The sequence below is a fragment of the Ursus arctos genome, unplaced genomic scaffold (genome assembly GCF_023065955.2).
Source record: "Ursus arctos isolate Adak ecotype North America unplaced genomic scaffold, UrsArc2.0 scaffold_28, whole genome shotgun sequence".
In the NCBI taxonomy this organism is placed as follows: domain Eukaryota; kingdom Metazoa; phylum Chordata; class Mammalia; order Carnivora; family Ursidae; genus Ursus; species Ursus arctos.
In genome coordinates, this window is record NW_026622963.1 from 10,136,256 (window position 1) to 10,163,701 (window position 27,446).

At 52.3% G+C, this 27,446-nt stretch overlaps 1 protein-coding gene across 5 annotated transcripts; it reads left to right on the forward strand.

The window, feature by feature from the left end:
• Window positions 1-556: 556 nt before the first annotated feature.
• Window positions 557-25,551, forward strand: PPCDC (phosphopantothenoylcysteine decarboxylase). 5 transcript variants are annotated; one of them, XM_026478544.4, is made up of 7 exons: window positions 572-662; window positions 3,884-4,035; window positions 5,228-5,436; window positions 19,120-19,215; window positions 20,086-20,214; window positions 24,358-24,526; window positions 24,971-25,551. In XM_026478544.4, exons 2-7 carry the CDS (start codon window positions 3,975-3,977, stop codon window positions 25,054-25,056), a joined length of 750 nt encoding a protein of 249 aa, XP_026334329.1. In that variant the 5' UTR covers window positions 572-662; window positions 3,884-3,974; the 3' UTR covers window positions 25,057-25,551. The 5 variants fall into 5 exon arrangements, with proteins under 5 accessions (XP_057159736.1, XP_026334329.1, XP_026334331.1 ...); XM_026478546.4 differs by lacking the exon at window positions 572-662 and adding an exon at window positions 787-810; XM_026478548.4 differs by lacking the exon at window positions 572-662 and adding an exon at window positions 2,902-3,784.
• The last annotated feature ends 1,895 nt before the right edge of the window (window positions 25,552-27,446 follow it).

Genomic DNA, 27,446 nt, shown 5'->3' on the forward strand with positions numbered 1-27,446 from the left:
GCAGCCTCAACAAACACAGGGCTTGTGGGGGTCTTGATGCTGGAGAATGAAGAAGGCAGCTAAGTGTACCCAGGATGCTTTCTCCTGCTGCTTTCCCTTTGCCAGTGCTGCGCCCTCCATTAGGATTGCTGTGCCAACACTTTATCTAAGCTTCTGGTCATCCTTTAAGATTCACCTTGAGTGACTCCTCTGAGAGGGCTTCCCTGCCTCTAGTCGTTTGATCCCTCTGCTTCCTCATGGAGGATCTTATTCTGTAATTTCCTGTCCCCCTGCTTGTCTCAAGAGCAGGGACTAGTCTGATTTAGCTCCGTATCCCGTGCATTTAAAACATAGGAGACGCTCGGCAAATGTTCAGTATGAAGTGCCCCAATGATGAGCAGTATGTGTGGGATGAGGGTGTGGGGGGAGGAGCTCCGACAATTGGGCCAGACCCAGAAGAGGGCACCAGCACTACTAAGAACAGCAACCTGGTGTTAGTCACCGGATTCTCCCGAGTGGACTACAACTACCAGGAGGCAGAGAAATAGACTACAGCTCCCAGAAGGCTGCGCGACACGCAGGCAGCCGGGCGCCCTCGTGAGACTACATGCTAAGCGGAAACAGCGGGAGGGGCGGCTGAAATATCGCGATATTTGGGGCTGCCCAAGACGCGCCAGGCGTGGGTGAGGAGTCTAAGGGTCCTCGGAGGCTGTGTCCTCTCTTCCCGGTGGTAGGGAGGCCCTGGGAGCTTCGCTGACTGTTGGTCCGCGACTATTTTTCCGTGACCTCCCTTTACGCGCGCGTGTGTGTGAAGGCTGTGGGTCCGCATGGGTGTGTGACCTCAGTTTCCTTTCTGAGCCCGTGAAGCTCAGCTCGCCACTGTGGGTTGGCGACTGTGTCTGTGTGGGGACTGTCGAGCCTTTGGGACTGTACTTAGCTATCTGCCGGTGCATTTGGGGCCTCTTCCTGGCTCGAGTCTGGAGTGGAGGATTTGTGTCTGTGTGTTCCCACCCCTGCTTTCTGCTGCACTGCGGTTGTTCAGTGCTCTTTAAGCGAGTTTAAAAGGTGGCCCCATCAGTTCCCCTATTTTAAAAACTGGTAAAATAGAAAAAGGAAAGCCTTGGTATGTTGGAATTATATCCCCTAGATCCGCCTAAAAGTGCTGATGGTTTTTAAAAATTAGAATGAGGCTAAATATTGCTAGAGAAAAACTTCCTGCTGTCCTTTAGAGGCCTGTACCAGATGATAAGCAGGAGAGATTGCTATAAGTTGGGGACTTGGTGAATGTCTTGGGAGCAGGGTTTTTTCCTCCCAATCTCTCGCATGGCTGTAACTACCTTGCTAGTGGCCAGTGTGTGTGTGTAAATATACTTAGTTAATATATTATACAATATAAACAATACAATATATATAACATACGATATATATAATGCAGATATATATATATATATATATATATATATAAAAAATATGTGTAATATACCGTATAATATATGTATATATCCCCAGCCTGTGAGCTTGAGGAGGTGTGTCTAAATGGGATTTCGGAAGCTGCGAAGTCAGGCACGCCTGCCTCTAGTGAGAGAGAAGAGCAGTTTTAGCAGAATGCCAAGGCCTTGAACTCTCGAGTTTCTTGCCTTACTTTGGGGACAGGGATTTAAAGTGCCCTGTGGCCTTTTAATGTCTTTGGATTTGGGGGCAGGGTAACATTTTGGGGAGTTTGAATTGCTCATTATTAGGGGGGCAGAGTAAGAGTGTGTCGACTGGTGGGAGATAGGGCCAGAGCAAAACCCTGGGGCCAGGAGCGAGGGCTTTTGACCTTAGGCTAAAGATTGTAGGCTCTTATGGATCCTGGATCTCTGTTCTTCCAGCCCCCCATGTTCGGTTCTGCTTTGTCCTAGGCCCCAGTCCCTCACTGTTCTGTGTTGGGCAGTGTTTGTACTGTCTGGCCCTTTTTTTTAGCCCTGGTTCTGTGTGGCTCCACATGTGGCCCTATTGTGACTGGCAGGTATTCCTGAAACCTTTACTTAAATCTGCCCTAATTAAACTCATTAGAGGAGGTTTACACATCACAGGCTTGCCATAAGCAAGCTCTGGCTCTGCATTTTTTTTTTTTTTTTTTTTTTTGAGAGCGCGTGTGCATGAACAGGCAGGGGCGGGGCAGAAGGAGAGGGAGAGAGAGAATCTTAAGCAGAGTTCACACTCCGCGTGTAGCCTGATGCAGGAGCTCAGTCTCACGACCCTGGGATCATGACCTGAGCTGAAACCAAAAGTCCCACACTTACCCTGTTGAGCCACCCAGGCGCCACTGTCTGGTCCTGTCTTTCTAAGGGATAGAGAACCTGCCATTTTTCTGGCTGTGGGTTACCTGCATGACTGGTGTCCTGGGAGCTTGAGGCTCAGTAATCATAGCCTTCAGCCCTTGTAACCTCTCTGTGTGCCAACTCTTTCTGCTGCTCAAGAGTTCCTATGAGTCCAGCAAAGCGCAGAAAAATCAGGCACTATCTGCAGCTACCTTGGCTGTGCAAGTACATGGTTCTACCAGGAGCTGGCTGGATGAACAGACTTCCTGGTTTGGGATTTGATCTCTTTTGAGAGTAAACAAAGAACTGCCAGGTGTCACACTCCACAAGACTGTTAGGTTGAACCAATTTGACCTTGCTTTCAAATGTTGGTTAAATTATCCACTTTCTGTTACTCAAGTACATATGTCCCCCACCCCCAATACCCAATCCACACTCATTTTTCTCTAAAGGTAGGTAGGCTTTGGTCCTTAGCAAGTCTTGCTCAGCAGGCTAAGTAGTAAATCTTGGACTATACCACCTACTGTGGGGAAGTAATTGAAATCCCGAACATGGCTTCATGCTGTGTTTTTTTTTTTTTTAAGATTTATTTATTAGAACATGAACAGGGGGAGGAGCAGAGGGAGAGGAACAGAGAATCCTCAAGCAGATTCCCTGCTGAGCGTGGAGCCTGACTCAGGGCTCGATCCCAGGACCCTGAGATCATGCCCTGAGCCAAAATCAAGTTGGCTGCTTAACCAGCTGACCCACCCAGGTGCCCCATGCCCTCAGTTTAATTGATTGCTTTCAGTAACCTCTTTCTTAGGAATGATATCAGCTTGATGTAGAGGAGGCTAGGGGCTGCAGAGATGAAGTTCAGCCTCTAGTTTGGCAGGAATTTCCCTGTCCTGGCACCAGTTAGCTGGAGCGGGACAGGGTCAGGGTTTGAGCTCTGGCAGGTAGGTTTCCCTGGAGAGTCAAGAATGTGCCTCCATCACCTACTGAGGGTGCTAATCAGCATGCTGATCTGGGAAGGGGCTGGCTTATAGGCCCTCTGGACCCTGCCAGTTGCTAACAGGACTCCCCAAGTCCTAGAGTAGATTCATTTCTGCTCTGGGCAAGCATGGTCCTGGCTGAGGCCCTGATGTAGAGCAGAGACAAACGGAGCTGGCAAACGGAACTTTGGGGGAGTCTTGCTCTAGGGAACTGGTCTGTGCTTAATTCCTGCTGATTGATCCCTGGGTCTGGGCCTCTGGGAGATCTTTCCAGGTAGGAGTGGAATAATAAATCCAGATAGGATCCTCAGCTCATGTGGTTGTGTGCCTGAGTCTTGAAGGCAAATACTGGGCAAAGAGGCCCTCGGGAACCAACGAGCCTCTGGAGTGAAGAGGAAGCCCCCGTGGGTGTGCAGCCACGGAGGAAGCCACTGGGTGATTCGCAGATAGCGTTCTTCTTGGCGTTTGCCTTGGTTTCCCCTTCCACTGCTGATTCTGCCCATTTTGAATGCATCTTCCAGGACTCTGGTACAGAGAGCCCTTACCGCTGTCTTTCATACATTGACTCAGAAGTTTCTACTGGAAGGAGCTTCAGAGATCACCTGGTCCTACCTCTGTATTTTTCAGATGAAGAGACAGGTCCAGGGAGGGAAGTACCCTGGGCCGAGGTCACACAGCAGCTCAGGAGCACAACCATGGACAGGACCCAGGGCTCCTGATGCACTTGCCGGGCTTCTGTGCCAGTGTCCTGTGCCCCACGCCCCACCCTGCTTCAGAAGGTACGGGTTATTATTCCTCCAGCAGCGTTTTAGGACCCATCAGGTGCCTGGCTGTTGGCGATTAGACCTGGTCACACATTGAGGGAGCTTGCTGGTGGCAGTGGTGGTGGGGAAGTGGGGAGGGAGAGGCAAGGAAACAAGGAACAAACGGAATCACTAATCACCAGACACGTGCATCCCAGAGAGGGGCCATCTCAAATGATTTCAGGTGTGACTCCTGTCTTCTCAACTCATTACAGATTCCCCAAAGGCAGAGGTGTGTCTTGCATAATTCCTTTGCCCAGTGCTAGATGTCATTGGCCCTCAGTGATTGTTGCTGATGGAGTGGGTACGTTTTGCTGACCCAGCTTGCAGAGTGTAGGTTTTGGTGTGTCCCTCAGCTGTATTATCTTGGTTACTCCTAGCAACATCTGAGGGCCGGAGGAAGAAACTAAGCAGCTGGTCCCATGGGGGTGGCCAGCATCCCCTTTATGCTTGTCTCTTCCTGGGCTTAGGTTTGTAGAGTGGTGTCCGGTTTGTTCTACAGGGGCCGTGACAGAAAGGCAAATGTCTCCACTCCGTGGGTCACCCAAGTCCTCCTATTACCTAGGGTTTACCACCTCTCAGGCATCCCTGAGCCCATCCCATCCTGCTACTCCCTTTAGTCAGTCCAGCCTCCTCCCATCTCCACCTCGAGGGCCCCCTCCACACTTGGCACCAGCACTGTTTTTCTAAAATGAAAACTCACCTTGCCCCTCACCGCCCTTGACACTGCCCTTGACCTGATTGCAACCTTACCTCCTGCCACCCTCTACCTCCCATCACACTTTAGCCTCACTCCTAAGCTGCTCCTTGGGCCCCAAACCTGCCACCCTCCTTAGGCCTCTTCACCTTTGTGAAATTATTCCTTCTTGCATGGTTATTTCCTTCTTTCTCTGGGAAATGTACTGGCCCTTCAGGACTCAAGCTCAGTGTCCTTTTTTGGGGTCTCTGACTTCCTCAGACTGTTACTCCTGGGCAGCCACAGCCCTCGGTACAGACCTTCTTCACAACACTGGGCCATATGACACGGTACCTGACCTTCTCATCAGATCGTATGTTCCCAGCCGCTGGGCCTGCTCACCCCTCAGTAACCCTGGGTTCTGGCCCAGGTTACTCAAGACACTTTGGTCGAACATATGAATGAAGTGGGTGCCCCTTATTCTGCTTTTAGATTTTAAGTCTTGGCAGAGCCTTGTGGAGGCCCGTCTTGGCAGGCTCCCGGGATTCGAAGCCATTAGAGCCCACATGGAATCCAGTGCCCCTTGTCCGGCTGCTGCACCCTTGGTGAAGAAACAGTTCCATGTTCTCGTGGGTGTCACTGGGAGTGTTGCCGCCCTGAAGTTGCCTCTTCTGGTGTCTAGGCTTTTGGACATTCCTGACGTGAGTATGCTTACTAGACAGCGTGGCAGTCTAATGGTGGAGAGCTGTCACTCCTGGGGCCAGCCCATTTTTATGCAGTGCACGGGGTTTTTTGTTAATGGTGGTGTTTGTGGAAGCCCTCTGTGTGCATTAGTGTGTAGGGGAAGCAGGAGACAGTCCAGTATAACCGGGAGCTAGACGAGAGGGTGTGGGCAGAGTGTGAGGGGAGACTGGGAAAGGAACGCTGTGCTGAATGGAGGGTGTGGGTTCCCCTCTGGTGACCCCAGTTCCCCGAGGTGCTGGTGTGGGAGGAGTGCCGGCGGGAGAAATGCAGCACATCTGCGGTGTCCCCTTGCTGCCTTGAGCGCCCCACCCCCACTTCGTCTTGAACACTGCGGCTCTGTTCTCCCTCCTCGTTAGACACCGTGGCTGTCCTGTCTGTCCAGATGCCCTGGAACGTCAGGGGTACCCCGTTGCCTGCGGCTCTGGTTTCAGACTTCTCCTTTAGGTGTTCAGAGATGCCTGGGGCCACCGCAGTGTATTGGGGGTGAGGGGCACCTCCATTTTGATCCGTTTTATATATTTATATATATTTTTATATATTGGGGTCCTGGGGCAGATTCTTCTTCGGGAAAAGTTCAAAGCTTTAAACAATTTGAAAGCCAGCAGGTACTGACCTCATTTCCTTGTCTGGTCTCCAAGGTCTGTTGAATTCCCACTGCCTACACTCCATCCTGGTGGCCTTTGCTTTGGCCTGGCCCCTGCCCTCCTAGTCCTCTGCCTCTCTCAATTCTGCACAAACACTTTACAAGAAAGCCTTCCCGGCTTGCCTCAGCCCCTGTGGCATTGCTCCCTTCCTTTTAAAACTCATTTGATGAGGGGCACCTGGCTGGTTCAGTTGTTAGAGCATGCGACTCTTGATCTCCAGATTGTGAGTTCGAGCCCCACATTAGGCATAGAATTTACTTAAATAAAATACCTAGAAAAAAAAACCAAAACAAAACCCAACTCATTTGATGTATTATTTTTTAAAAAGATTTTATTTTTTTATTTGAGAGAGAGGGAGAAGCAGACTCCCCGCTGAGCAGAGAGCCCGATGCAGGGCTCGATCCTAGGACTCTGGGATCATGACTTGAGCCAAAGGCAGACGCTTAACTGACTGAGCCACCCAGGCGTCTTCATTTGATATATTGAAGAAGAACCTGAGATGGGCAGTAAAGTGGTAAAAACAGGTTTTATTCAGAGAAACTATCACAATAAAGGAAAAGAGACCTCAGCAGAGAACTGGGCTTGATTCCAAATACAACAGGGAAAAGTGGGGGTTTATAGGCAAGGAGCAGGTGGAGGGCCGTGGATGGAAAGTTACTAAGAGGAAATACCAGGAGTAAGGAGGGTTCTGGCTAAACTGTCCTGACAGGATTCTTGGTGCAGGCAGGCCAGGGTGATCAATCATCACGTGGGGGTTGTTGAGGGATGAGGAGCCTGATGAGATATCCAGGCTGATCAGATATCGAGAGTGGGGGGATTGTGGCCAAACCCACTTAACAGGAATCTTGCTCTTAAGGACCAGACCCCAGGATGGGCCCAGTCAAAAAAGTGGCGCAGAGGAGTCTGAGTAGAGTTTGGTCTGGGAGAGAATCTTGACCAAGGTGTGGGGAGTCATAGGTTGCCTTTGACATTGCTCATTACTTTGTTGGGTGCGCTGCTGGGGCCCAGGCTGTGCTTTTAAACCCTTATCTGCCCCGTACCTTACGCAGTGGCACAGGTGTGTGTACCCAGTGTATCCAGCAGGGGGCAGTGCTCACTTGCAGATGACTATGTCAGGGCTGACGGCAGGGGTGAGAAATTTTTTTTTTTCCCCTTGATTTCCACAAACTTCTACCCAGAAAGTCACCCCCTCACCCTACCCCTCATGCTGAGACAAGCAATGAAGCAGGCAGCCAGGGATGCCAGCCAGGCCAGAAGGGAGAAGGGAGGTGAGTCCCGTCGCTCCTGGCACTGGTGCTGCTGGGCAGTACCACGTGGCCTGTACCACCTGTGGCTTGCCCCCTCACCCCCATGGACCCAGAACCCTTGGTAGGAGCAGGCTCATTAGACCCGTGAGGACGGGAGGCTTGGAAAGGGTTGTTGCAGGATTGATAGCCGCTGTCCCCTTGGGAGGGAGGGAGCTATGCAGTTCCCTTTTCCCATAGCCCCAGAGCAAGTGAATTTCCGGACTGGGGGCGGGTGGGGGCAGGGCGTCCTATCCCAGGAAACAGATGGGCAGCCTCCGAGCTGGGGGAAATGGCAACTCCCCCGCTTCCTGCCGTCCCTTGCAGCCAGCACTTACAGGGGTGTGAGGAAAAGGTTGTGTGAAGTGGGGAGGCTCTCTAGCCCACCCCAGGCCCTGGCCCTCTCAGGGGGACAGGCCTTGTCTGGAACGGGAACTTGGCTCTCCCTCGCTGGCTGGAGTCAAGCTGAAAGGCAGCCAGAAGGGCACTGACCTAGGAGGGAGGACTCCAGGACTTAGTTTCTTGGAGCCTGCCTTTCTCATTTAGAATAAAGGTGATTACTGCCACCCATCCCCCCAGGCTCTTGTCGGGGCTTGGGGAGGGGACACAAATCAAAGTTTGTTGTCCTGCGCCAGCAGCTAGGCACAGCTCCTGGCACACAGAAACACTTAACAGTGTTTGTTTCCTGTCCTTCACCCTTTCCTTTCCCATTGTCATGTCCTTTGGGCCAGCCATGTGGTGGGGTTGTTGAGGTTGGCGAGACAGCCCAGTGGGACAAGCTGTGGGAGCCACCGTCCATCTGCTCCTGTGAAGGGGCCCGCTGCCCTCTCACTTCTTGGCCAGCTCATCCTGCAGGCAGAACAGCTCTCCAAGGAGCCTGGGTTTGCTTGCTGGAGTCCTTGTGAGGTGTTGGCAACCAGAGGGGGATCCTTGCTTGGCCCAATGCTGTGGCCTCCCCACATTCCCTGATGGTACTGATCTCCCCATTGCCCTCTTTTTGGGTCACCCCCAGGAGCAGTCTTTGTCCCTTGGAACGGTCCTTCTCAGCTCTTTGCCTACATCATGGATTCACATGCTTAGGGCTTTCCTGAGCTCCCTAGGCATTTCTAGATTTTGGCCAGCAGACAGGCAGCTGAAGTGTGGGCTGCAGGGAGCTGGGTGATTCTACAGTTCTGGCTCATAACCGCAGGTGTATCTCATTTTATTGCGCTTTGCAGATACTGAGTTTTCTTGCAAGTCTATTGGTACCATTTTTCCAACAGCATTTGCTCACTTTGTGTCACCTTTTGGTAATTCTCATAATATTTCAAACTTTTTGATTATTGTATTTCTTATGGTGATCTGTGATCGGTGATTACAACTTGCTGAAGGTTCAGATGATGGTTAGCCTTTTTTTTTTTTTTTAGCAATAAACTGCTTTATTTTTTAAAGATTTATTTTTATTTATTTTAGAGAGGAAGGGGGAGGGGCAGAGGGGAAGAGTCTCAAGACCATGGGGCTGGATCTCACGATCCTGCTCACGACCAAGAGTTGCACGCTCAACCGACTGCACCACGCAGGGGCCCCGCAATTTTAATTAAGGTTTTGTTACAAGGGGGGAGGAAGAGGAAGGCATCCTCCAGCCTGAGAAGGCACTTTGAGACTGAAAAATGAGCCACTCCATACCACGACAGAAATTTAGTCAGGGGAGCTTGCCGGTGAGTGGGAGGGCAGGCAGGTTGGGTGGATGACGGTGCAGGCGCTGCGTGGCTACTCTCTGCTGAGTCCAGACCTCAGTGTCCAGCTTTTATAGAGGGAAGGGCATTGCGATGAGATCAAAGAGTCATTCTCTAACGTGGTGCCGTCTGTGCCCCACTTGAGGGAAGGTCAGAACAAACCTTCCTGCATTCTGGTCAGGGCAGACGTTAACCACCACAGGGCCTGAAACACGTAGCCTGGAGGGAGGTCATTGCTCGGGCACGAACAAGATGGAGAGTCCACCATGGAGTCAGTGTTGTCAACACTCCTCCAGGTACATGTGTTGCTTTTTTTAGACATAATGCTATTGCACGTATCAGAGACTACAGTGTGGTATAAACGTGACTTTTATGTGTACTGGGTAACTGAAAAACTTATTTGTCTAGTTTTATTGTGATACTTGCTTTATTGCAGTGGTCTGGAACCAAACTCGCAATGTCCCAAGGTAGGCCTCTATTCCTGACTCACCAGTGTATCCAGGCATCCCAGGAGAGCCGCTGGCTAGAGCCAGACCAGGGAGACTGTGGAGGGGTGCTGGAGAGGGGTGGATTTGGCCTCATGATTCACACACCAGCAGTCAGGCAGAGTGGCCACTGCCAAGAATCCTGGGATACTTTCTGTGGTGGGGGGAGTTGGATGGTGGGGGCCAGTGGTACCTTAAGAGATGCAGCCGAGCATGGAGGATTTCTCATGCTGGGATTCTGGACAACTCAGGTCTTCTTTATGGCCTCAGTCTTCTTAGCCCTGCAATGAAGTGTGTATGGGGTACTAAAATGATCTGTCTCCAGGGCCTCTTCTGGCACTAGTGGGCGAAGATTCTAGAGGTGAGGGCAAAAAGGAATAGGGCCCGAAGGCAGCCCGAGAGAAGGTCCTGGGGTGCAGGAACATAACGGTGTTTACAGTTCCACAGTTGTCATGTAATTGGGTGGCAGTTCTGTCCAAGCACCCTCTCACTTGGGTGGAGAAGACGCCTCTCTAGCTTTTGCCGGGCAGGCGTCCTCAGGGCTGGAGCCAGCAGGGGATTTCTGAAGGTGTAGAAAGTCTCCCATTTGGGGAGCTGACAGGACAAGGTTAAGTTAGTTTCTTTCTTTTTCTTTCTCTTTCTTTCTTTCTTTCTTTCTTTCTTTCTTTCTTTCTTTCTCTTTCTTAAGATTTTATTTATTTATTAGAGTGAGAGAGAGCACAAACATGGGGGAGGGATGGATGGAGAAGGAGAAGCAGACTCCCCACTGAACAGGGAGCTGACACAGGGCTTGATCCCAGGACCTTGAGATCATGACCTAAGTGGAAGGTAGATGCTTAACAGACTGAGCCACCCAGATGCCCCAAAGGTTAAGTTTCTAGAATGCTTGCCAGGACCTTCACCACTGTCAAGGGTAAGGGAAAGAAGATCCCACTCATATGCCGTATGAAGTAAATTCTGCTTCTCTGGAGGACCATTTGGCAATGTCTGGAGAGATAGAAAGTGTTCATAGCCCTTGATTCACCCATAGGACCGAGTCCTGTAGGGTACAGATTCACCATATTTCCAAGGATGTTCATTACAGCCCTGTTTATCACTTCAAAGAAAAACAAAACCAAAACTGGAAACAAAACGTCCAAGAATAAAGAGCGCTTCGGCGCACTTTGGGTCCAGCCTCATGATGGGTGAAAGCAGAGGTTCAGAAGAATGGCTGGATCTCGGTGTTGACGTGGGACGGTCGTTGACGTGGGACGGAAGTGAACGTGGTACAGGAGTTGGCAAACCGGGGCCCACAGGCCTAATCTGGTCTCGTTACCTGTTTTTGTATGGTCTGTGAGCTAAGAATGGTTTTTACATTTTTAAGTGATTGAAAAATTAAAAACAGAATATTTCGAGATAGATAAAATTACGTGAAATTCAAATTTCAGTGTCCATGACATTTTACTGGAACACAGCCATACGTTCATCTAAGTATTGCCCATGACTGCAGTCTTGCTACTAGAGTTGAGTAGTTGTGACAAAACTGAAAATAGTATCTGGCCCTTTAGAGAAAAAGTTTGCTGACCGCTTACATATTGTATGGTTCCTTTTATATGTTCACATATCTGAGTTCGGCCTACAGATTTTCCTCTGGAGGTATTCACTTTTGTGCAGAAATGGGGGCAGGAAGGGAGACTTGTGCTTTGTATCATTCTGTTCAATCTTCATTTTTTAACCTCTGTGTATATTTATTTTTAAAGTCAGTGGGACTCTTGGTGGGAAAATTATGGAACATTCTTTGTAACTTTATGCCTTTTTTTTTTTTTTTTTTTTTAATGCTTACTGAGAAAAGGAAGCAGGAGAAATGAGGCCTGGTTTGAGGTTTTCCTTTCTTTCTGGGCGGGGGCTGCCTGCTGGCCCTGTGGTCCTGTTGTGGAAATGGGTCCATTCAGCAGTACTGCTCTGAGACATTTATTTAGGTGGCTGCTGGTTTGGCCAGCCCCTTCCGTCCCTGAGAGTGGGCTCTGCGCTCTGCCTTTCGAGGTCCATTCTTAAGAATTTTCTCTAGCTGGGGAAGGGCACAGAGGGATTGGCAGCTCAGTCCTGCTCGAATGGCAGGAAGGGCTGTTGAGACCAGAACACCAGCTTCCCCAGGAGGCCCACTGGGAGGCTGATGGAGAATGGCTTTCCCCACAGAGCCTGGTGGGAAAGGGCAAGAGGGCTGGGATGGCATAGTGAGCTGGATGGGCCCCTGAAGGCCATGTGGTTTAAATGGCTCGGGGAAACCAGGGCCAGAGAAGGAAGGATTTGCCTGAAACCTGCCTGCCCGTCCCCCAGCCAGTTAGCTGGCAGAACTGGTGCTTGGGGCCAGGTTTCCTGACTCCTGTCAGCAAGTGAACTTGAGGAGCTCAGATCTGGAGCATAGGCATTCTCTGCTCAGGCTGACCATGGCTGTGAGGATGAGAATTCCCAGAACATTGTGGACTCTTACCTGGTCTGCCTTGCTTCATGGTCAAGGTCATATAAACCGTACCTACTTGCTAGACTGAGTCCTTGCTGAGGGCAGAGCTCCTATCTTACCAGCTGTGGCCCCCATGTATATGTAGGCTTAGTAAATGTTTGACAAGTCAAGACATCGGGTGCCTGGCTGGCTCAGTCAGTTAAGTGTCTGCCTTCGGCTAAGTTCATGGTCTCAGGGTCCTGGGATCAAGTCCCTCGCGGGGCTCCCTGCTCAGTGGGGAGTCTGCTTCTCCCCTTCCCTTTGCCCGGCACTCCCTGCCCCCCCCCCCGGCTTGTGCTCTCTCTCGCTCTCAAATAAGTAAATAAAATCTTTTTAAAAAAAGTCAAGACATCATTATGAACTGGAACATTATGAGTTGGGACACCCACTCAGCCAACCGGAACACCCTCAGGGATTCGTTAAGGAGGCTGTCTCCTTCACAGCTCCCCACCCTGTGTGCTAACTGCCCTGGGCACCAAGAGCCCTTTTTCCTAGAGTATACCCACCACCCCCATGCTCAGGTTCGTGTCAGCTTCTTGGCTGGTTCCCCGGCTCTGGGCACGGCCAGTGTCAACACTGGTCAGCTTACTGTCAGGGGCCTCTGCTGTGTGTGCCAGTCCAGAGGCCTGAGCCTCCACAGCTCTGGGTGCCTTGCCTTGTAGCAGCGTAAGTCATGGCAGGTGCTTCCTCTTAGAATCCTCAGCCTCCCGTGAAGCCTGCCCTACTAGAAACACCTGCTCTTTTCGGGCCACTCAGCTGGGGCTTCCAGCTGGGGCTCTCCTTTACTTGTATATGCCAGAGCTGTGCTATTTAATACAGTAGCCACTAGCCACATTTAAATTTAAATTATTGAAATGAAATAAAACCAGAACTTCAGTCCCTCAGTCACACCAGCCACACCTCAAATGTTCAGTAGCCACGTGGCCAGTGGTGCTGTACTGAATGGCACAGGTGTGACATGTTTCTGTCACTGCAGAGTTCTGTTGGATAACCCTGTAGAGAAGTGGTTCTCAACTCGAGCAGTTTTGCCTCCCAAGGGGACACTGGACTATGTTCAGGGACCTTTTTGGTTGTCAGACTTGAGCAGGGGGTGCTACTGGCTCCTGGTGATAGTAGGTAGAGGCCAGAGATAGGGTTGGAGGGGGAAATTCAGGCCATGGGATTTGTCTCATCCTAAGGCTGTGGAAGTGCTTCTCTCCAAGTCCCTTTGGTAGTTTGCCTCAGAGCCAGCCTGGGCCAGACTAGGCTTAAAAGTAGATGTGGAGGGGCGCCTGGGTGGCGCAGTCGTTAAGCGTCTGCCTTTGGCTCAGGGCGTGATCCCGGCGTTCTGGGATCGAGCCCCGCATCGGGCTCCTCTGCTCCTTTCTCCTCCCGCATCGGGAGCCTGCTTCTTCTTCTTCCACTCCCCCTGCCTGCTTCTTCTTCTCCCACTCCCCCTGCTTGTGTTCCCTCTCTCACTGCCGGTCTATCTCTGTCAAATAAATAAATAAAATCTTAAAAAAAAAAAAGTAGATGTGGAGGTATCACTCCCAAATCTGTTTGCATTTCCCCCTCCCTGACTCTCCAGGAACCCCAGATGGAATTGCTGATGTACCATCAGCAGAGAAAAGGAAACTAGACTTGCCTACTGGTTTCAGGAAGGAAACTCTTTAAATGCCAGGCAAATGCAGACAGCTTATATAATAAGTTGGTCACACCACACGAAGAAGTTCAGGTTTTAAATATTAGATATAAAAACTCTTGGCAGGGGTCTTAACCAGGGTACCAAGCACAGAGCTACCTTTCAGGAACCTGCCAGTGTGTGGGAGATTGTTTTAATCCCAGGGCTGCTTCTACCAGGAGCCATGAGGGGTATAAGAAAGCCAAGAAGGGTTCCTGCCCTTAGGTTTTTCTGCCCTGCTGGGGCTCCTTGGCATTTGCTAGGGGAAAGGTCAGGGTAAATGAGTGAGTAGTCTGAGTTATTTAATATCTCAGAAGGTAACACAACATGTCCTTTTTTTTTTTTTTTTTTTTAAAGTGTGTGCAAACCTAGGGCCTAGTCCTTGGCTCCCAGGACATTTGGCAGATTGAATGAAAATGAAAGAACAAAGCCCATAGGGCTGATGAATGAGACCAAGTGACATCCCTCTAAAACCAGAAGAACGGGCTTGGCGTGCTGGACAGCATGAGGGGCAGGTCACTGCCAAGGAGAGGGAGCTGCTTCATGGGGTCAGGGGACGGGCATCGGGTAGGATTGGCTCATCACATACTCTTCACATTACTCTTGAGGTAAAGATATTGGCCCCAGGAAGCTCCCTGGAAGGGAAGCCAGAGGAGGATGGGCTTAGAGACTGGGGGGAGGAGCTCAGAGGGAAGAGTTCAGGCAGCACAGGGTGGGAGGCTCACCTGGATCCCTGGTTGGAACTCCCTAGGGCCCAGGGGAGGCTCAGGCCATGAGGGGGATGTAGGCAGAGCTGAGAGGGAGGAGGGAGCCCCAGAACAGGGCCATTACCAAACTGGGAATGTTTCTGACTAGCCCTAGGCACAGTCCCTCCTTTTGAGAACTGACAGGCAGTTTGGGAGTTAGGGAAAGTAGGGGAACTAGATCCTCAGGAAGTAGCTTTCTAGATTTCAGAATAGAGGATGAACTGGGGTATTCTTTTTTATTTTTTTTCTGCCCCTATCCTGAATTGGGTTATTCTTTTTTTTTTTTTTTAATGATTTTATTTATTTATTTGCTAGAGCACAAACGGGGGGAGCAGGAGGCAGAGGGAGAGGGAGAAGCAGGCTCCCCACCGTGGGGCTCAATCCCAACCTGAGCCGAAGGCAGATGCTTAACCAACTGAGCCACACAGGCTCCCCTGAACTGGGATATTCTTTTTTTTTTTTTTTTAAAGATTTTATTTATTTATTTGACAGAGATAGAGACAGCCAGCGAGAGAGGGAACACAAGCAGGGGGAGTGGGAGAGGAAGAAGCAGGCTCGCAGCAGAGGAGCCTGATGTGGGGCTCGATCCCATAACGCCGGGATCACGCCCTGAGCCGAAGGCAGACGCTTTAACGACTGAGCCACCCAGGCGCCCCTGAACTGGGATATTCTTAAGTAGCACATTGTTCACGGTGGTTGGGAAGCTGTTAGAGATGAAAAAAAGTGGTCCCCATGAGGAAAAGAAGGCAGTGTCCAGAAACCTCTATGTCTACCTGGGAAGCTCTCTGTTGAAGGAGATTGGAAAACAGTTAAATGGAAAGGAGGACATGTAACCAAAGGTGGAGGTAAGAGCGTGCCTCAGAGGCCACCAGGGTGAGCTGAAGCTCCCCTGACACTCAGGACGACCAACAAGGCTGTTACATATGTTTGGGAAAGGAAAAACGAAACAGGGCCTGGACTTGAAGGCCAGTGGTATAATATTAGGAGGGAACAGAAACGGGAGAGACTCTTATGTCCCATTTTGTTTCCATCTTTTGAGCTTGAGAAAGCAGGACAAAAGGTGATAGAAGGGACTTGAACCCAAGTTGGGTGATTGATCTCCTGAGCAAATTTCTGTCTGGTTGGTGGCCTACAGGATGGGTGGGAAATAGCAGAGGGCCTGGGGGCTAGAGATGACTAATGTCTCTTCATCAAAAAGGCAAATTACCATAGACGAAGTCTGTAAACCCTTAGAAAAGCTCTCAGAAAGTGGTTGTCCCTGGAGCTTGATCGGGCTCATTGGGAACAAGGCCTAACAATTTCCGTTTATTTTTTTGGACGTCAGCGTACTTCTGGATTGAAGTGAGGCCTTTAATAGAGTCTTAGGACATCCCCCTGGACCACCTGCTGGTGATGTCAGCATGTGTATAAGCAGTGAAAGATCCCACTTTGAAAGGGTTCATTCTTGATTCCTTTCTACCTCCCACCCCCACCCCGTGGACCTTAGGGAAGGGCTCTGCTCTTGACCTTGTTCTGTTCATGATTTGGTTCGTGTCTCGGGTGGGGGTGGGGGGTTCCTGATGGTGGTGCTGGCTAAGAGCAGGACTGAGATCTAAGGAGCTCTGTGGGCCACCTCTGGAAGGTGGAATTTACCAGTGAAGTGTGACAGGCTGCATCTGGGACCAGAAAAGTAGCTGTGCAGGCGCACAGGCTGGGGTTTGCGGCTTAGCAGCAACATGGTGAGAAGAACTCTCTTGAGCTTGCTGATTGCAAACCCCATCTATGTCAGCAGGAGGATGTGGCTTCCAGAAGAGGTGCTGTGGGCTCAGGCTTCACAGACACTCAGGGGGTGCCAGGGACGTGATGCTCCGGGTTCCCTGAGCCTGACCGAACGACAGCAGGCAGGTGGGAGAGATGCCTCCTGTCTCTGAGTTCTTCAGTTCTGGGAGATTCCATTCCATTTCTTTCGTGATTTTTCTCACCTCCGGTTTTCTGTTTTTCTTTCTGCAACTCAGGCAGGCTTTGGACCTCTTGAATTGATCTTCTGATTTTCTCATCTGTTTTTCTAACACTGTCCTTTTTATCTTTCTATTCTCTTTTCTGCAAGATTTCTTCTCTATTTATACTGAGTTTTTTTATTTCACTGTTTATAATTTTAATGTCCAAGAGTTCTTTTTTATTCCCTGAATGTTCATAAAAAAACATGAGCATCTTGTCTCATCTGATCTGCTTCCTTCTACTTCCTTCTGCTTCCATCTTCTAGAAATGTGTGGACATGTCTTACCTGCTGATTTCTGGGGTTGGTTGGTTTGTTCGTGTTTGATTTTATTTTATTATATTTTATTCCTCTTCTCTCCGTTCTTGGTTCATATTATTAAAAAAGAATCCCTTTTATTTTAGTGGGATTTTGGGAGAGAGCAGAATCGAATCTACCTTATTTAACTGAAAGTTTATTCTTTTACTTAACATTTATTTATCCTTTTTTTCCTTTTTTATAAAGATTTATTTATTTATTTGAGAAGAGAGAAATCATGGAGGAGGGGCAGAGGGAGAGGGAGAAGCACACTACCCACTGAGCAGGGAGCCTGATTTGGGGCTCGATCCCAGGACCCCAGGATCATGACCCGAGCCTAAGGCAGACACTTAACTGACTCAGCCACCCGCCGCCCCACCTTTTTTTTTTCTTAATGTTTTATTTTTAAGTAATCTCTACACCCAGTGTGGGGCTTGAACTCACAACCCCCAAGATCAAGAATCACACTCTCCACCAGCTGACCAGCCAGGAGCCCCAGTATATCCTTTTGTTTTAAATGTGTCTTTTCAGACACATTTTGATGTGATTGAGGGTTTTAAAAATCCAGTATGAGAGTCTGAATTTTGATCGGGGAATTTAGCTCAGTATATATTACTATAATTACTATTATGTTAGGGCTTCTACCATCTTACTTAATGCTTTCTACTTGTCATGTGTTCTCTCTGCTTTTTTTCCCCTTCTGATCCTTTATTGTGTAGCTTGGGTTTTCTGCTGGTTTGAAGGGTTCCCTCTTACCATCACCTGTCTTACCTTGCCACTGTGTTGTATCTTGAGAGTCTCAGCACTATCCTGCCTCCCTCTGCGCTCCCTGCCTATGCTGGTCCCATGTCATCTCCAGGCCTGAGTTCTGTGGAGAGAAGGCCGCCCTGTTCATCGGCCATCTTGTTCAGAGCTGTCCTGGAGGGGGCTCCAGTGCTCAGCGGGAGTTTGATTTAAATGACCTTTAAAAAGGTCACCGAGGTTTTGTGCAAGTTCTGGGGATGATAGATTCTAAGAGAGAGTGAGGGAGAGTGGACATGTCTGAGAGCTCTCTGGCAGACCTAGGAATAGGTCTTCTGAAATACTAGACCTTCTGAAATACCTCATTCTGCCCCATTGAGACATCTGCTCCCTGGTCCCAGCTTTCCTCTTACGTGCTGTGCGGAATGCTGTCGCTGTGGCAGGATAGGCAGGAAACAGAGAAGGAGGGGGGCCTCAGTGAGATGATAGGAAGAGATGGGGCTACTGTGAGTTGGCATGGGCACACCCTATCCCAAGAGGCAGCCGTGACGCAACACCACCATTATCAAGTAGGAATGTGGGCCCCAGAGTGCCAGAGTTTTTAGTTTTTCAAGAGAAGCCAGGAAGTTGGATTTTCTATGTGAAATCTCCCGATCTGTATATATTGGCTCAAAAATGTTTATAACCTCATACAGGCCAAGTAGCGTGTCTGCAGGCTGATCTGGCCTACATGCCACAGGGGATTCCTGTTCTAGCCAGTTCGCGATTCTGTCCTTGTCACCCTTGACTCTTCTGGCTCCTGGATAAATGTCCCCCAGAGATGTGATTTTCTGTGCCTGTCCCCTCCCAGCCACTTCTTCGGAGCTCATTTACTCTGCCAGCACGTTGGTTTAACACCTCATTTTACGAATGATGGCAGCTGGTCTCGAGCTGTCCACACTGCGGTGCGCTGTTTCTCGCAGCCATTTGCTCTGCTGAGCACCCTAACCGTCCCCCTGTTTGCATTATGATTACTTGTGAATGAGGAGTGTGAAGGTAAACTTTATTCTTGCCCCACGAGTGTAGGGCACGCAGGTTGGTTTTTCCTGGAGTCCGCAATGAGAGCCCACGAGGCCTTGTTCCTAGAAGTACGAGAGGGGACTCTGCCTTGTTTTCTTGCTGGGGCCTGGATGCAGCCACCGCGTGCCGGGCCCCAGTGCCAGTGCGTCGGCCTGCAGAGGGCAGGGTTGCGGTGTGGATTAGAGCTCAGGACCTGCGAGCCTCTGCGGGGTGGCCCCTCTTGGCCTGCATGCCTTCCTGTCTGCCTCTGCCTCCCGGCCTGAGCGGCAGGAGCCTGCAGCTTTATATGCACTGGCCAGTTGGTGACTCATTCCTCAGCAGCCCCTCAGATAGGGAAGTGAAACGGCCACATCTGGTGGGGCCTGACCTTTGGGTGACATCGGAAGTAGCTATGCAAACATGGGGCTCACTGCCGAGGAGGGAGAAGTCTTTTCCACAGCCAGGCTGTGAAGAAAGCACTTGCCTTGCCTGGCCCCGTGTGGCCTCCAGGCCGGTGGCTCTGCTAACAGTTTCCTTTTCCTCTCCCTCCCTGTCTCCATTTTTTTCTCGGTGACAGCTGGAAGTAGCAGTGGTCACAACTGAGAGAGCCAAACACTTCTACAGCCCCCAGGACGTTCCTGTCACTCTCTACAGCGATGCTGATGAATGGGAGGTCAGTGCGTGGGGGCCCCAGGGCTGAGCTCCATCGTGTTTCTACCAACAGGACAGGAGTGTCCTCCCTGCAGCCTATGGTCCTGGAGGCCAGAGCACATGGGCCAGGCTCAAGTCAGTGGTCAGGGCCCTCTGGGCAGAGGCAATGAGGAAAACATCTGTCTAGCTTCTGGCCCGCGGGAGGCCCGAAGTCTCCTCCCACCCCAGGCAGAGCTCAGCCCTGGCCCGGTGCCTCAGGTTGAGTGTCCTTGTACTTATCTGGGCTGATGAAACCACAGAGGAGCTCTGTTCCCACCACCCTTGTCCACGTGGCTCCGAGTGTCAGGGCCGTCGAGAGCGCCTCGCTTCCCACGGCCGCTGGGCTCTGCTTCTGCTCTCCCGCAGAGGGGCAGGCACCGGCCGATCACCAGACGTCGAGTGTGGGCCTCACAGGGGTGCCCTGCCAGGCATTTTTAAACATTCTCAGCCTAGAACATTTCTGGCTGGCCTGTCTTCTCCACCCCACCCCCTCCATTCTCGCCGCCCCAGAGCCCTTCCACTGGCTTGGACAACCCAAGCATCCGCCTCAAGCAGACAGGCCAGGAGTTCCCTGCCAGATGTCAGTTCTCTTGAAAACCAAACCATAAAGGGAATAGCTTGGAGAGACAAGGGGCGTTTGTTTCCTCAGGCCTGGTTTCTCTCAGGCTGTTGGCTCCGTGGCCAGTGCTCACCAGCTTCGCTGTGAGAGGGAACAGCCGGGGACTTGGGCAGGGGCTGCTCAGGTGGTCTCCCTCGGTTTCTGACTTAGGTATACCTGGCCCGCGTTGCCCCTGCCTCCCTCCGCCCTGAGAGAGTAGCCAGCTTAATGACCCCATTTCTTTCCCTCTGCCAGATGTGGAGGTGCCGATCGGACCCCGTTCTCCACATTGACCTGCGGAGGTGGGCCGACCTCATGCTGGTGGCTCCCCTTGATGCCAACACCCTGGGGAAGGTGGCCAGTGGCATATGTGACAACTTGCTTGTGAGTGACTCTGCCCTCCTCTCTCCCTGGCCTCACTCCCGGTTTGCTGAGCTGCAGACTGCCTTTGTAGGGGGTTCTTGCCTTGGAATTCTGGTAGGCTGATTTGCCCTGAACACCGTCCCCCTGGGCCCCCTCCCCTCCACCTGGTGTCGCCTGTGTTCAGGCCAGTGGACTCAGCGTGTGTGTGCTCTCAGAGGGCGTCCACCTCTCACCTGCCCCCTGACACTCAGCTCCCCTCCCTCTGTCCCTCATTCATGGGCTGCCCTCCATGTGCTTTTCTTTTTTTTTTTTTTTTTTTTTTTTTTTTTTAAAGATTTTATTTATTTATTTGACAGAGATAGAGACAGCCAGCGAGAGAGAGAACACAAGCAGGGGGAGTGGGAGAGGAAGAAGCAGGCTCACAGCGGAGGAGCCTGATGTGGGGCTCGATCCCAGAACACCAGGATCACGCCCTGAGCCGAAGGCAGACGCTTAACCGCTGTGCCACCCAGGCGCCCCTCCATGTGCTTTTCCATTGGTCTCCCTGCCCCGCCCCGCTGCCTGCCCCCTAGCCCTGCCTTCTCCCCGGGATCTGGATATCCACATGGGCGATCTGATAAGAGTGTTTACTTCCTCATGGATCTCCTGTGCACACTTATCTCTCCTGTAGCATTGGCCACAAGGCAGAAATGCGGTTTTCCTGTGTGTTAGGGAAAGCTTAGAGGGGAAGGGAGGAGAAAGACTGGGTGAGAGGTGCCAGCTGATGGCTGGTGGAGGAGAGGAACAGAAGTCCAGCTGCACAAAGTGGGGATTGTCCTCGGCGTAAGCTCCCTCTGTCCTAAAGGCCTCATTGATACGACCCTCCTGGGAAGAGCTAGGTGTATGATCTCTCCTCCCTCCCTCTCCATTATTACCCCACATCCGTCATGCATCGAGCATTTCCCTAACATGAACTGGGCGCCATGCTGAGGGACACACGGGACATGGGGAGCTCACAGTCTGGAAGGAGAGGGGTTTTGGTTACCCACGCAGGTGAGAAGGGAGTATGCTCTGGTGTGTGGTACAGTCTTCAGTGACCCCAGTCCCTCCTATGTGCTGGGCATATAGTAAGTGTTCAATAAATACTGTACGTACGAGGTCATTAGTCACTCTACTTCGGCAAAGAGCAAGGAGATTTTCAGAGTTTAATAGGATGAAGAAGTGAATAATGAAGCTGAGTCAAAATGTTGGGGGGTCAGATAGGAGGTTAGTCTCCTTACATACTAATTGATGGGTACATAAGGCACTTCTCGAAGAATCTGCTAGTGATTGAAGCATCATTTGAATAAGAGCACAGGGTGACCAGAAGAAGGGTGACACACCGATTAGTAGCCAGGAGCAGGGGTAGAAGAGTACAGAGAAGAGCGGGCCTGGGGGTGGTGGTATTCCGAAGGCTTCCCAGTGAGGCTGGTGCGTGGCTGACCGGACAGTTGGAGCATGTGAGGCTCCTGGCCACTTGCACCTCTGTAGGCCTGAGTGGTGTGTGACCTGCACCCCCCAGCAGATCTCCAGGCTTCCCACCGGCTGGTCAGTCAGCACCAGCTGATGTGATGGAGCACACTGACCTCTAGGAGGTGTGCCCCAGGCTGGGCTGGCTCTTGGAGGGCTCCCTTCTGCCCCTGCAAAGCTCTGCTGCCCCTTTTCCTTCAGAGCTGCCCCCACCCCCTGAAATCTTCAGGGTTCCCTCCTGAGTTGGCTGAGCAGTGGAATATGTTCCTAGGACCAGTCCCCAGGCCGTTTGCCTCAAAAGGTTTCACTTGAAGGTGGAAATATTTTAAGGAATTACAAATCTCATATTAAATTTAATTAATTAATTAATTAATTTATTAGAGAGAGTGAACGAGAGAGAGCAGGAGTGAGGGGAGTGGCAGAGGGAGAGAGAGAAGCAGATTCCCCGCTGAACGGGAGCCCAACATGGGGCTCGATCCTGGGACTCTAGGATCATGACCTGAGCCAAAGGCAGACACTTAACCGACTGAGCCACCCAGGCGCCCCTCTCATAAAGTTTAAGATGTCGTCATCCTTGCTCTGTGGCTCTATCCTCACTCAAAAGATGTTTTGTCCTTTTATCCCAGGAAAGATCGCCCTGCTGCCCCCTTCCTTCAGATGCCCCTCTCCAGTGTCCCGAACTTGGGTACCGGTAGAGCGGCGTGCTAGGTGTGAGCCTGTGCGCCAGGCCGCTGGGCCCTTGGCCTGCGTGAGGTGCGTCTCCGTCCGCCCTCTGGCCCACTCGGGCCCTGGCCCCTTCTTTGTGCGAAATAGCCAAGCAGAGGGGCGCCTGGCGGGCTTAGTTGGTAGAGCATGCAACTCTTGATCTTGGAGTCGTGAGTTTGAGCCCCACATTGGGTGTGGAGATTACTTAAAAAAATAGCCTAGTGGAACCAGAAAGAGGAGTGACTTTCCTGGGTCACCAGTCTAGCTGGGAGCTGGTCTCCTGATCGGGATCTAGGCCTCCTCTCCACCCAGGCAGTTTCCCAGGGGCAGAGCTTGAGGTTCTGAACAGAGCATTGACCAGACAGACGTGACCGTGGGAACTGATGCCTCCTCTCCTCCCTCCCGCTGCCAGAAGGTTCAGAGGAGCTGTGGTTTGTCTGGGAAGGGCTGAGCTGCAAGGTGAGCAGGGAAGAGCTACGGAGGCATGGGACATGGGGGTACTGGGTTTGTCCTCCGGTTGTTGGTGTGCTTTGCTTTGAAGACGCTTAGAAACCCCAGGCCAGCCCCCACCACGCTCCACACACAGTCAGGGGGCTCTTCTAGGTATGTTCGTGACTTGTACAGAAGCGGCAGGTGGCACGGGGCCAAGAGGAAGTGTGACTGAAACTGTCCACTCAGCCTGGTTGCCACATTGAGAGGAGTTGGTGGGAAGCAGACGCTGGCGTCTGGGCCTACCCAAGCAGCCAGGTCCTGAGGCTGTGTGCTGTCCCGCTTCCTTCCTGTCCCCAGGAGAGGGCAGGGGCACCGAGAGGGGCGGGCATCGACTCTAGCCTGTTCACGGCATTGTTTTCGGGACTCGCCCCTCTCTTCCCAATTGGGCTGAGGGGATGTGCTGACCTTTGTCGCCCCAAGGGACCCGCAGCTGGGGAGGAGGTGCCGGAGCCGTCAGGGCACAGGGGAGCACCCTCCTGGGGGCCCCAGGGCTTATTTCTCCCCCAGGCAGCCCCTGGCCCATGGAGCCTGTGCCCGTAGTAGTCCTAGGAGCTACTCTTTCGGGAGCCTGTCCTTGATGCCAGGCCCTTGTGAAGAGCTTGAAGCATTTCCAGCCTCCGTCCTTACAACCGTCCAGTGAGGGCGGCTTTTGCAGAGAGGAAGCTAAGACTCCCGACATGAAATTACTCCTCCAAGTTCTCACGGCTAGAAGTACGAGTAGATAGCACAGGCGGGATTTGAACCCGGGTCTATGTGATTTCACAACCCGCTGGGCGGGTGGGTCCCTTTCACAGCTCCTCTGGTGTGTGACTTGGTGGGATGGCCTGGAACTCGGGAGGTGGTGAGGCTGTGTGGGGCGGTGGAAACCCCCCGGGGTGGTGCGCAGAGCTTTATGCCCTGGGTCATCGTCTCCACGGGGTCTTGGGGAGTCACTTTTCCCGTCTGCGGCACGGACAGCACCTTCTTTACAGGGCTGCCGTGAGGTGCGTGGGATACTGTGTAGGAGAGGGTTTTTGTCATGTGGAAGGTGTTCTCACCGCCATGCTTTAGTCGGCCTCAAAGTAGAGCCGGTGTTGGGGTGGATGGGCCCTACCCGGTGAGTGGTCTGGGCTTTTGCTTTGGGGGTAACTGCGGAGCTTGACTTCTGCTCCCCTGGCTGGCTTCTCCCACAGTGGAGAAGCCTCGTGCTTTGGCTCGGAGAGAGCTTTCTGCACAGGAGTGGGGGGGTCTGCATGGAGGTGGCTGGGCCATTGTGAGTGTCGGCGGACGACCTCCTATGTGTCAGGCCCTGTGCTGGCACCTGTGGGGAGGTGGAGAGGCTGAGGAGACACGAGACAGGGGGACACGGACAAGTCACACCCAGTCATCCCAAACCCTCTGGCTGTGACAGAGGAAGGTGGGTAGGATCTGGGAGCGCTGGGGAGGGGTGGCGGGCAGAGCAGCAGGCACTCACCTGCCCCACCCCTCCCTTCCTCACAGACCTGTGTCATCCGGGCTTGGGACAGCCGCAAGCCCCTGCTCTTCTGCCCAGCGATGAACACCGTCATGTGGGAGCACCCCATCACCGCGCAGCAGGTGGGCCAGCTCAAGGCCTTTGGCTATGTCGAGATACCTTGTGTGGCCAAGAAGTTGGTGTGTGGAGACCAAGGTGGGCATCTGGCCAGGCTCATAGCCCATCCCCACAGCCCAGGGTCACAGAAGGGCTCAGCTCTGGGGTCCGATCTGGGTCCGCATCCCAGCCTGTTTGACCTCAGGCAAAACCGTTCTCTGGGCTCCGTTTTCTCGTCTGGGAAATGGAAGTCATAATTCCTCTCAGAGTTGGTAGGATTAAACGAGATAGTGTACATGCAGTGCCTGGTGTCCCTGGCACTCAGCCCGTGTATGGTTCATGATGGCTGCTGTGACTGTTCCTAGGGCCTGACCTGGGGGTGCCTTGGAAGGGATTTGATGGGTCTGGCTCCTGCCGACATGGTCCTGGCCTTCAAGGCTCAGTTGAGCTTTGGGTGGAGCCCTCAGGGGAGCATTGAGCAGGGTGGGTGAGGGCTGGGCCCCTGCCTCAGTCTGCAGGCCACAGCAGAACCTTGCTCCCTAGGTCTAGGGGCCATGGCTGAGGTGAGCACCATTGTGGACAAAGTGAAAGAAGTCCTCTTCCAGTGTGGTGGCTCTCAGCAGAGTTGAACCCAGGATTTCTGTCGTGTGTGTCCCTCTGCACTCAGCGTGTTTTCAGGCCAAGTCTATGAGGAAGGTGGACTTTGGCAAAATAATGGTGAAGACTTCTGCATTTACTGGGGAGGGGTCTGGCCTGGGCCTGCTCCAGAGCCTCCTTGGGGCCTGACTTGCCTCAGGTTCAATTAGACCAAAGGCCCAGGTCCCAACTTCTTTCCGGCTAAGAGATGCCTGCTTTCCAGAACCCTCCTCACCTTTCCCTGGGATTGGCACAGCAGGCTGCTGTATGTCCCTGTGCTCTGGGAGGGGGACTGAGGGATGACGGAGAAACCTTGATTCTCCCTGGTGCCTGGGAGCCACTTCAGCTCCTTGGTGGGCTGCCCGGACACCGTGCAGGGTCAGAGAAGCCTGTGACTGGCAAGACGCCGGGATTCTCTGTAGACCATGCTGGGAGATCGAGGGCACTGGGGAATAAGGGGGCACTGGTGAATAAAGAAGAGTGACTTTTAGGAGTCTGTGTCCTTCCTTTACCTCTGTCTGTGGTCTCGGAGATCAGGGGCATTGCTTGGTGTGGCTGGGGAAGGGTTGGGGCTGACAACTGACCGGCGTGTCTTCCTGCCAGTCTCCTATGATGGGTAAGGGCAGAGGGCCCTGAAGCCAGAGAGACCCTAGCTCAAGTCCCAGCTCGGCCATGTGCTCGCAGTGGGACCATGGTTCAGGGCTCGGCCTTTCTGACTCTGGCTTTCCTCATCTTGATGATCCTGCCCTCACGGAGTTGAGAGGATTGAATGAGGTTACGTATGCGAGATACCCGCCTCCCTGCCTCTTACATGGTAGGTGCCCACGACAGGGAAGTTAAAGCTAGATATGTATTCATACCAGTGAGCTTTGCTAACATTTGCTGAAATAGACCCTCTCATTTTGGGAAAAGTAAAATCCCCAGCCCTAAGCTGACGTGGCCTTTATGCAAATGACAGGCGCACAGCCACCGGGGTTGGAACCTGCCCTGGAACCTAGGCCCCTTGCTTCCCGATGTCTTCATCAGCTTTGCTGCACCTGAGCCTCCGACCTGGGTTTCTGAGCCTCCCCTCTGACCCCACCCAACGCACGCAGGAATGGGGAGGTAGACTCCAGAGAGAACCGCGTTCTGCCCTAGAAACCTCCCCCACCCTGCCTTTGACCTAATTGCTGTTTGGTGGCTGTAGTGGGGAGGGGCTTGTGTGCCCGTTGGCCGCTGAGGCTGGGGCTGGCTTCCTGCCTTCCAGGCCAGGGGTGCGTGGGCACTGCATGCATGCCCCTGGACCACTGAGGGTAGAGGTTACCTTTGAGGGGCACAGTAAGCCTGCTGGCTGGGACCAGGGCTTCCAGGCGTCCAAGAGCCTTTATCTCTATAGCACTTGACTTAATCAAGTGACCCTTTGGGATAAAATTGCCTTGGGGTAATAAAGAAAATCTGCCTCAAACGGTAGCATCCCAGACCAACCTCTTTGGCAGGTTTGTGGGTTGGGGTATGGGGAGGGCCCGGATAATTGAAATTCAGAGACAATCCCAAAGTTCCACTTAAATGGTTTCCAGCGCCCCTCCTTGTGTCCACATTGCCCTTTCTCTCCCTCAGCAACCTGCTAATGAGTAGGGAGGCTCTCCAATTTTAACAGAAACTGCTACCATTGACTGCAAGACCTCGTGCTGGGCACTTTAAGGAAGACAGCTGCCCAGCAGACCTGCTGCACGATGTAGATGCCAGGTCTCGAAGGCCACAGGAGCAGAGGGGTTGATAGGCCTCTACCCAATACCTCTGCAAACAGCTGTGGCCCCTCAGAGCTGGACTGAGGAGCCTGTTGGCTGGAAGGAGAGCTGTCCCCCGTGGACGTGGGCCAGCTGGAGGCTCCGTCCCTGGGGTCCACCACTCCGTCACTGCAGTCCTGCGTCCCTGTTGCCCATTTTGAGTGGGGGTGTGGGTGAATGGGTTGGGGCTGGGGCTGAAGAGTGTCCCCTGAGCCTCTGAGGTTGGAGTTAGGAGAGGGCAGTTAGTGTCAGGCTGCACCCGCCTGGCCCCAACTGCAGGGGAGCGCTGAGGGGAGTGGCAGCCACAGCTCACCTCCACCAAGAGTCAAAGCTCTTCAAGTGGTCAGCATCGAAGTTAGAAGTATTTCTCAGTGAAGATGCTAGTTTCTCTCAACATTTTTATCGAATTCTGGAAGTTTGACAAAATAGAACTTTTGAGTCTGAAATTCACACTCTTGTTCGGCAGCCTGGAGCCTGTCTGGGCTGCTGTGGCTACTGCTGGTTGACAGGCGCAAGACTCCAAGCCAGGGCCCACCCCCACACAGGGCCGTGACCCTCCGATTTCTCCCTGCTGCCTCAGAGTAAGGCCTGACTCCTGGGCAGTACTCCTCTTGGCC

What these genes read in the sequence shown, in the direction of transcription:
- PPCDC (XM_057303753.1), top strand. Translation starts at nt 3,975, where the DNA reads ATGCACTTGCCGGGCTTCTGTGCCAGTGTCCTGTGCCCCACGCCCCAC. An exon ending in GGCTTTTGGACATTCCTGAC is followed by an intron (nt 5,437 to 19,119) that starts GTGAGTATGCTT and finishes TCTCGGTGACAG; the next exon opens with CTGGAAGTAGCAGTGGTCAC. An exon ending in GCGATGCTGATGAATGGGAG is followed by an intron (nt 19,216 to 20,085) that starts GTCAGTGCGTGG and finishes TCCCTCTGCCAG; the next exon opens with ATGTGGAGGTGCCGATCGGA.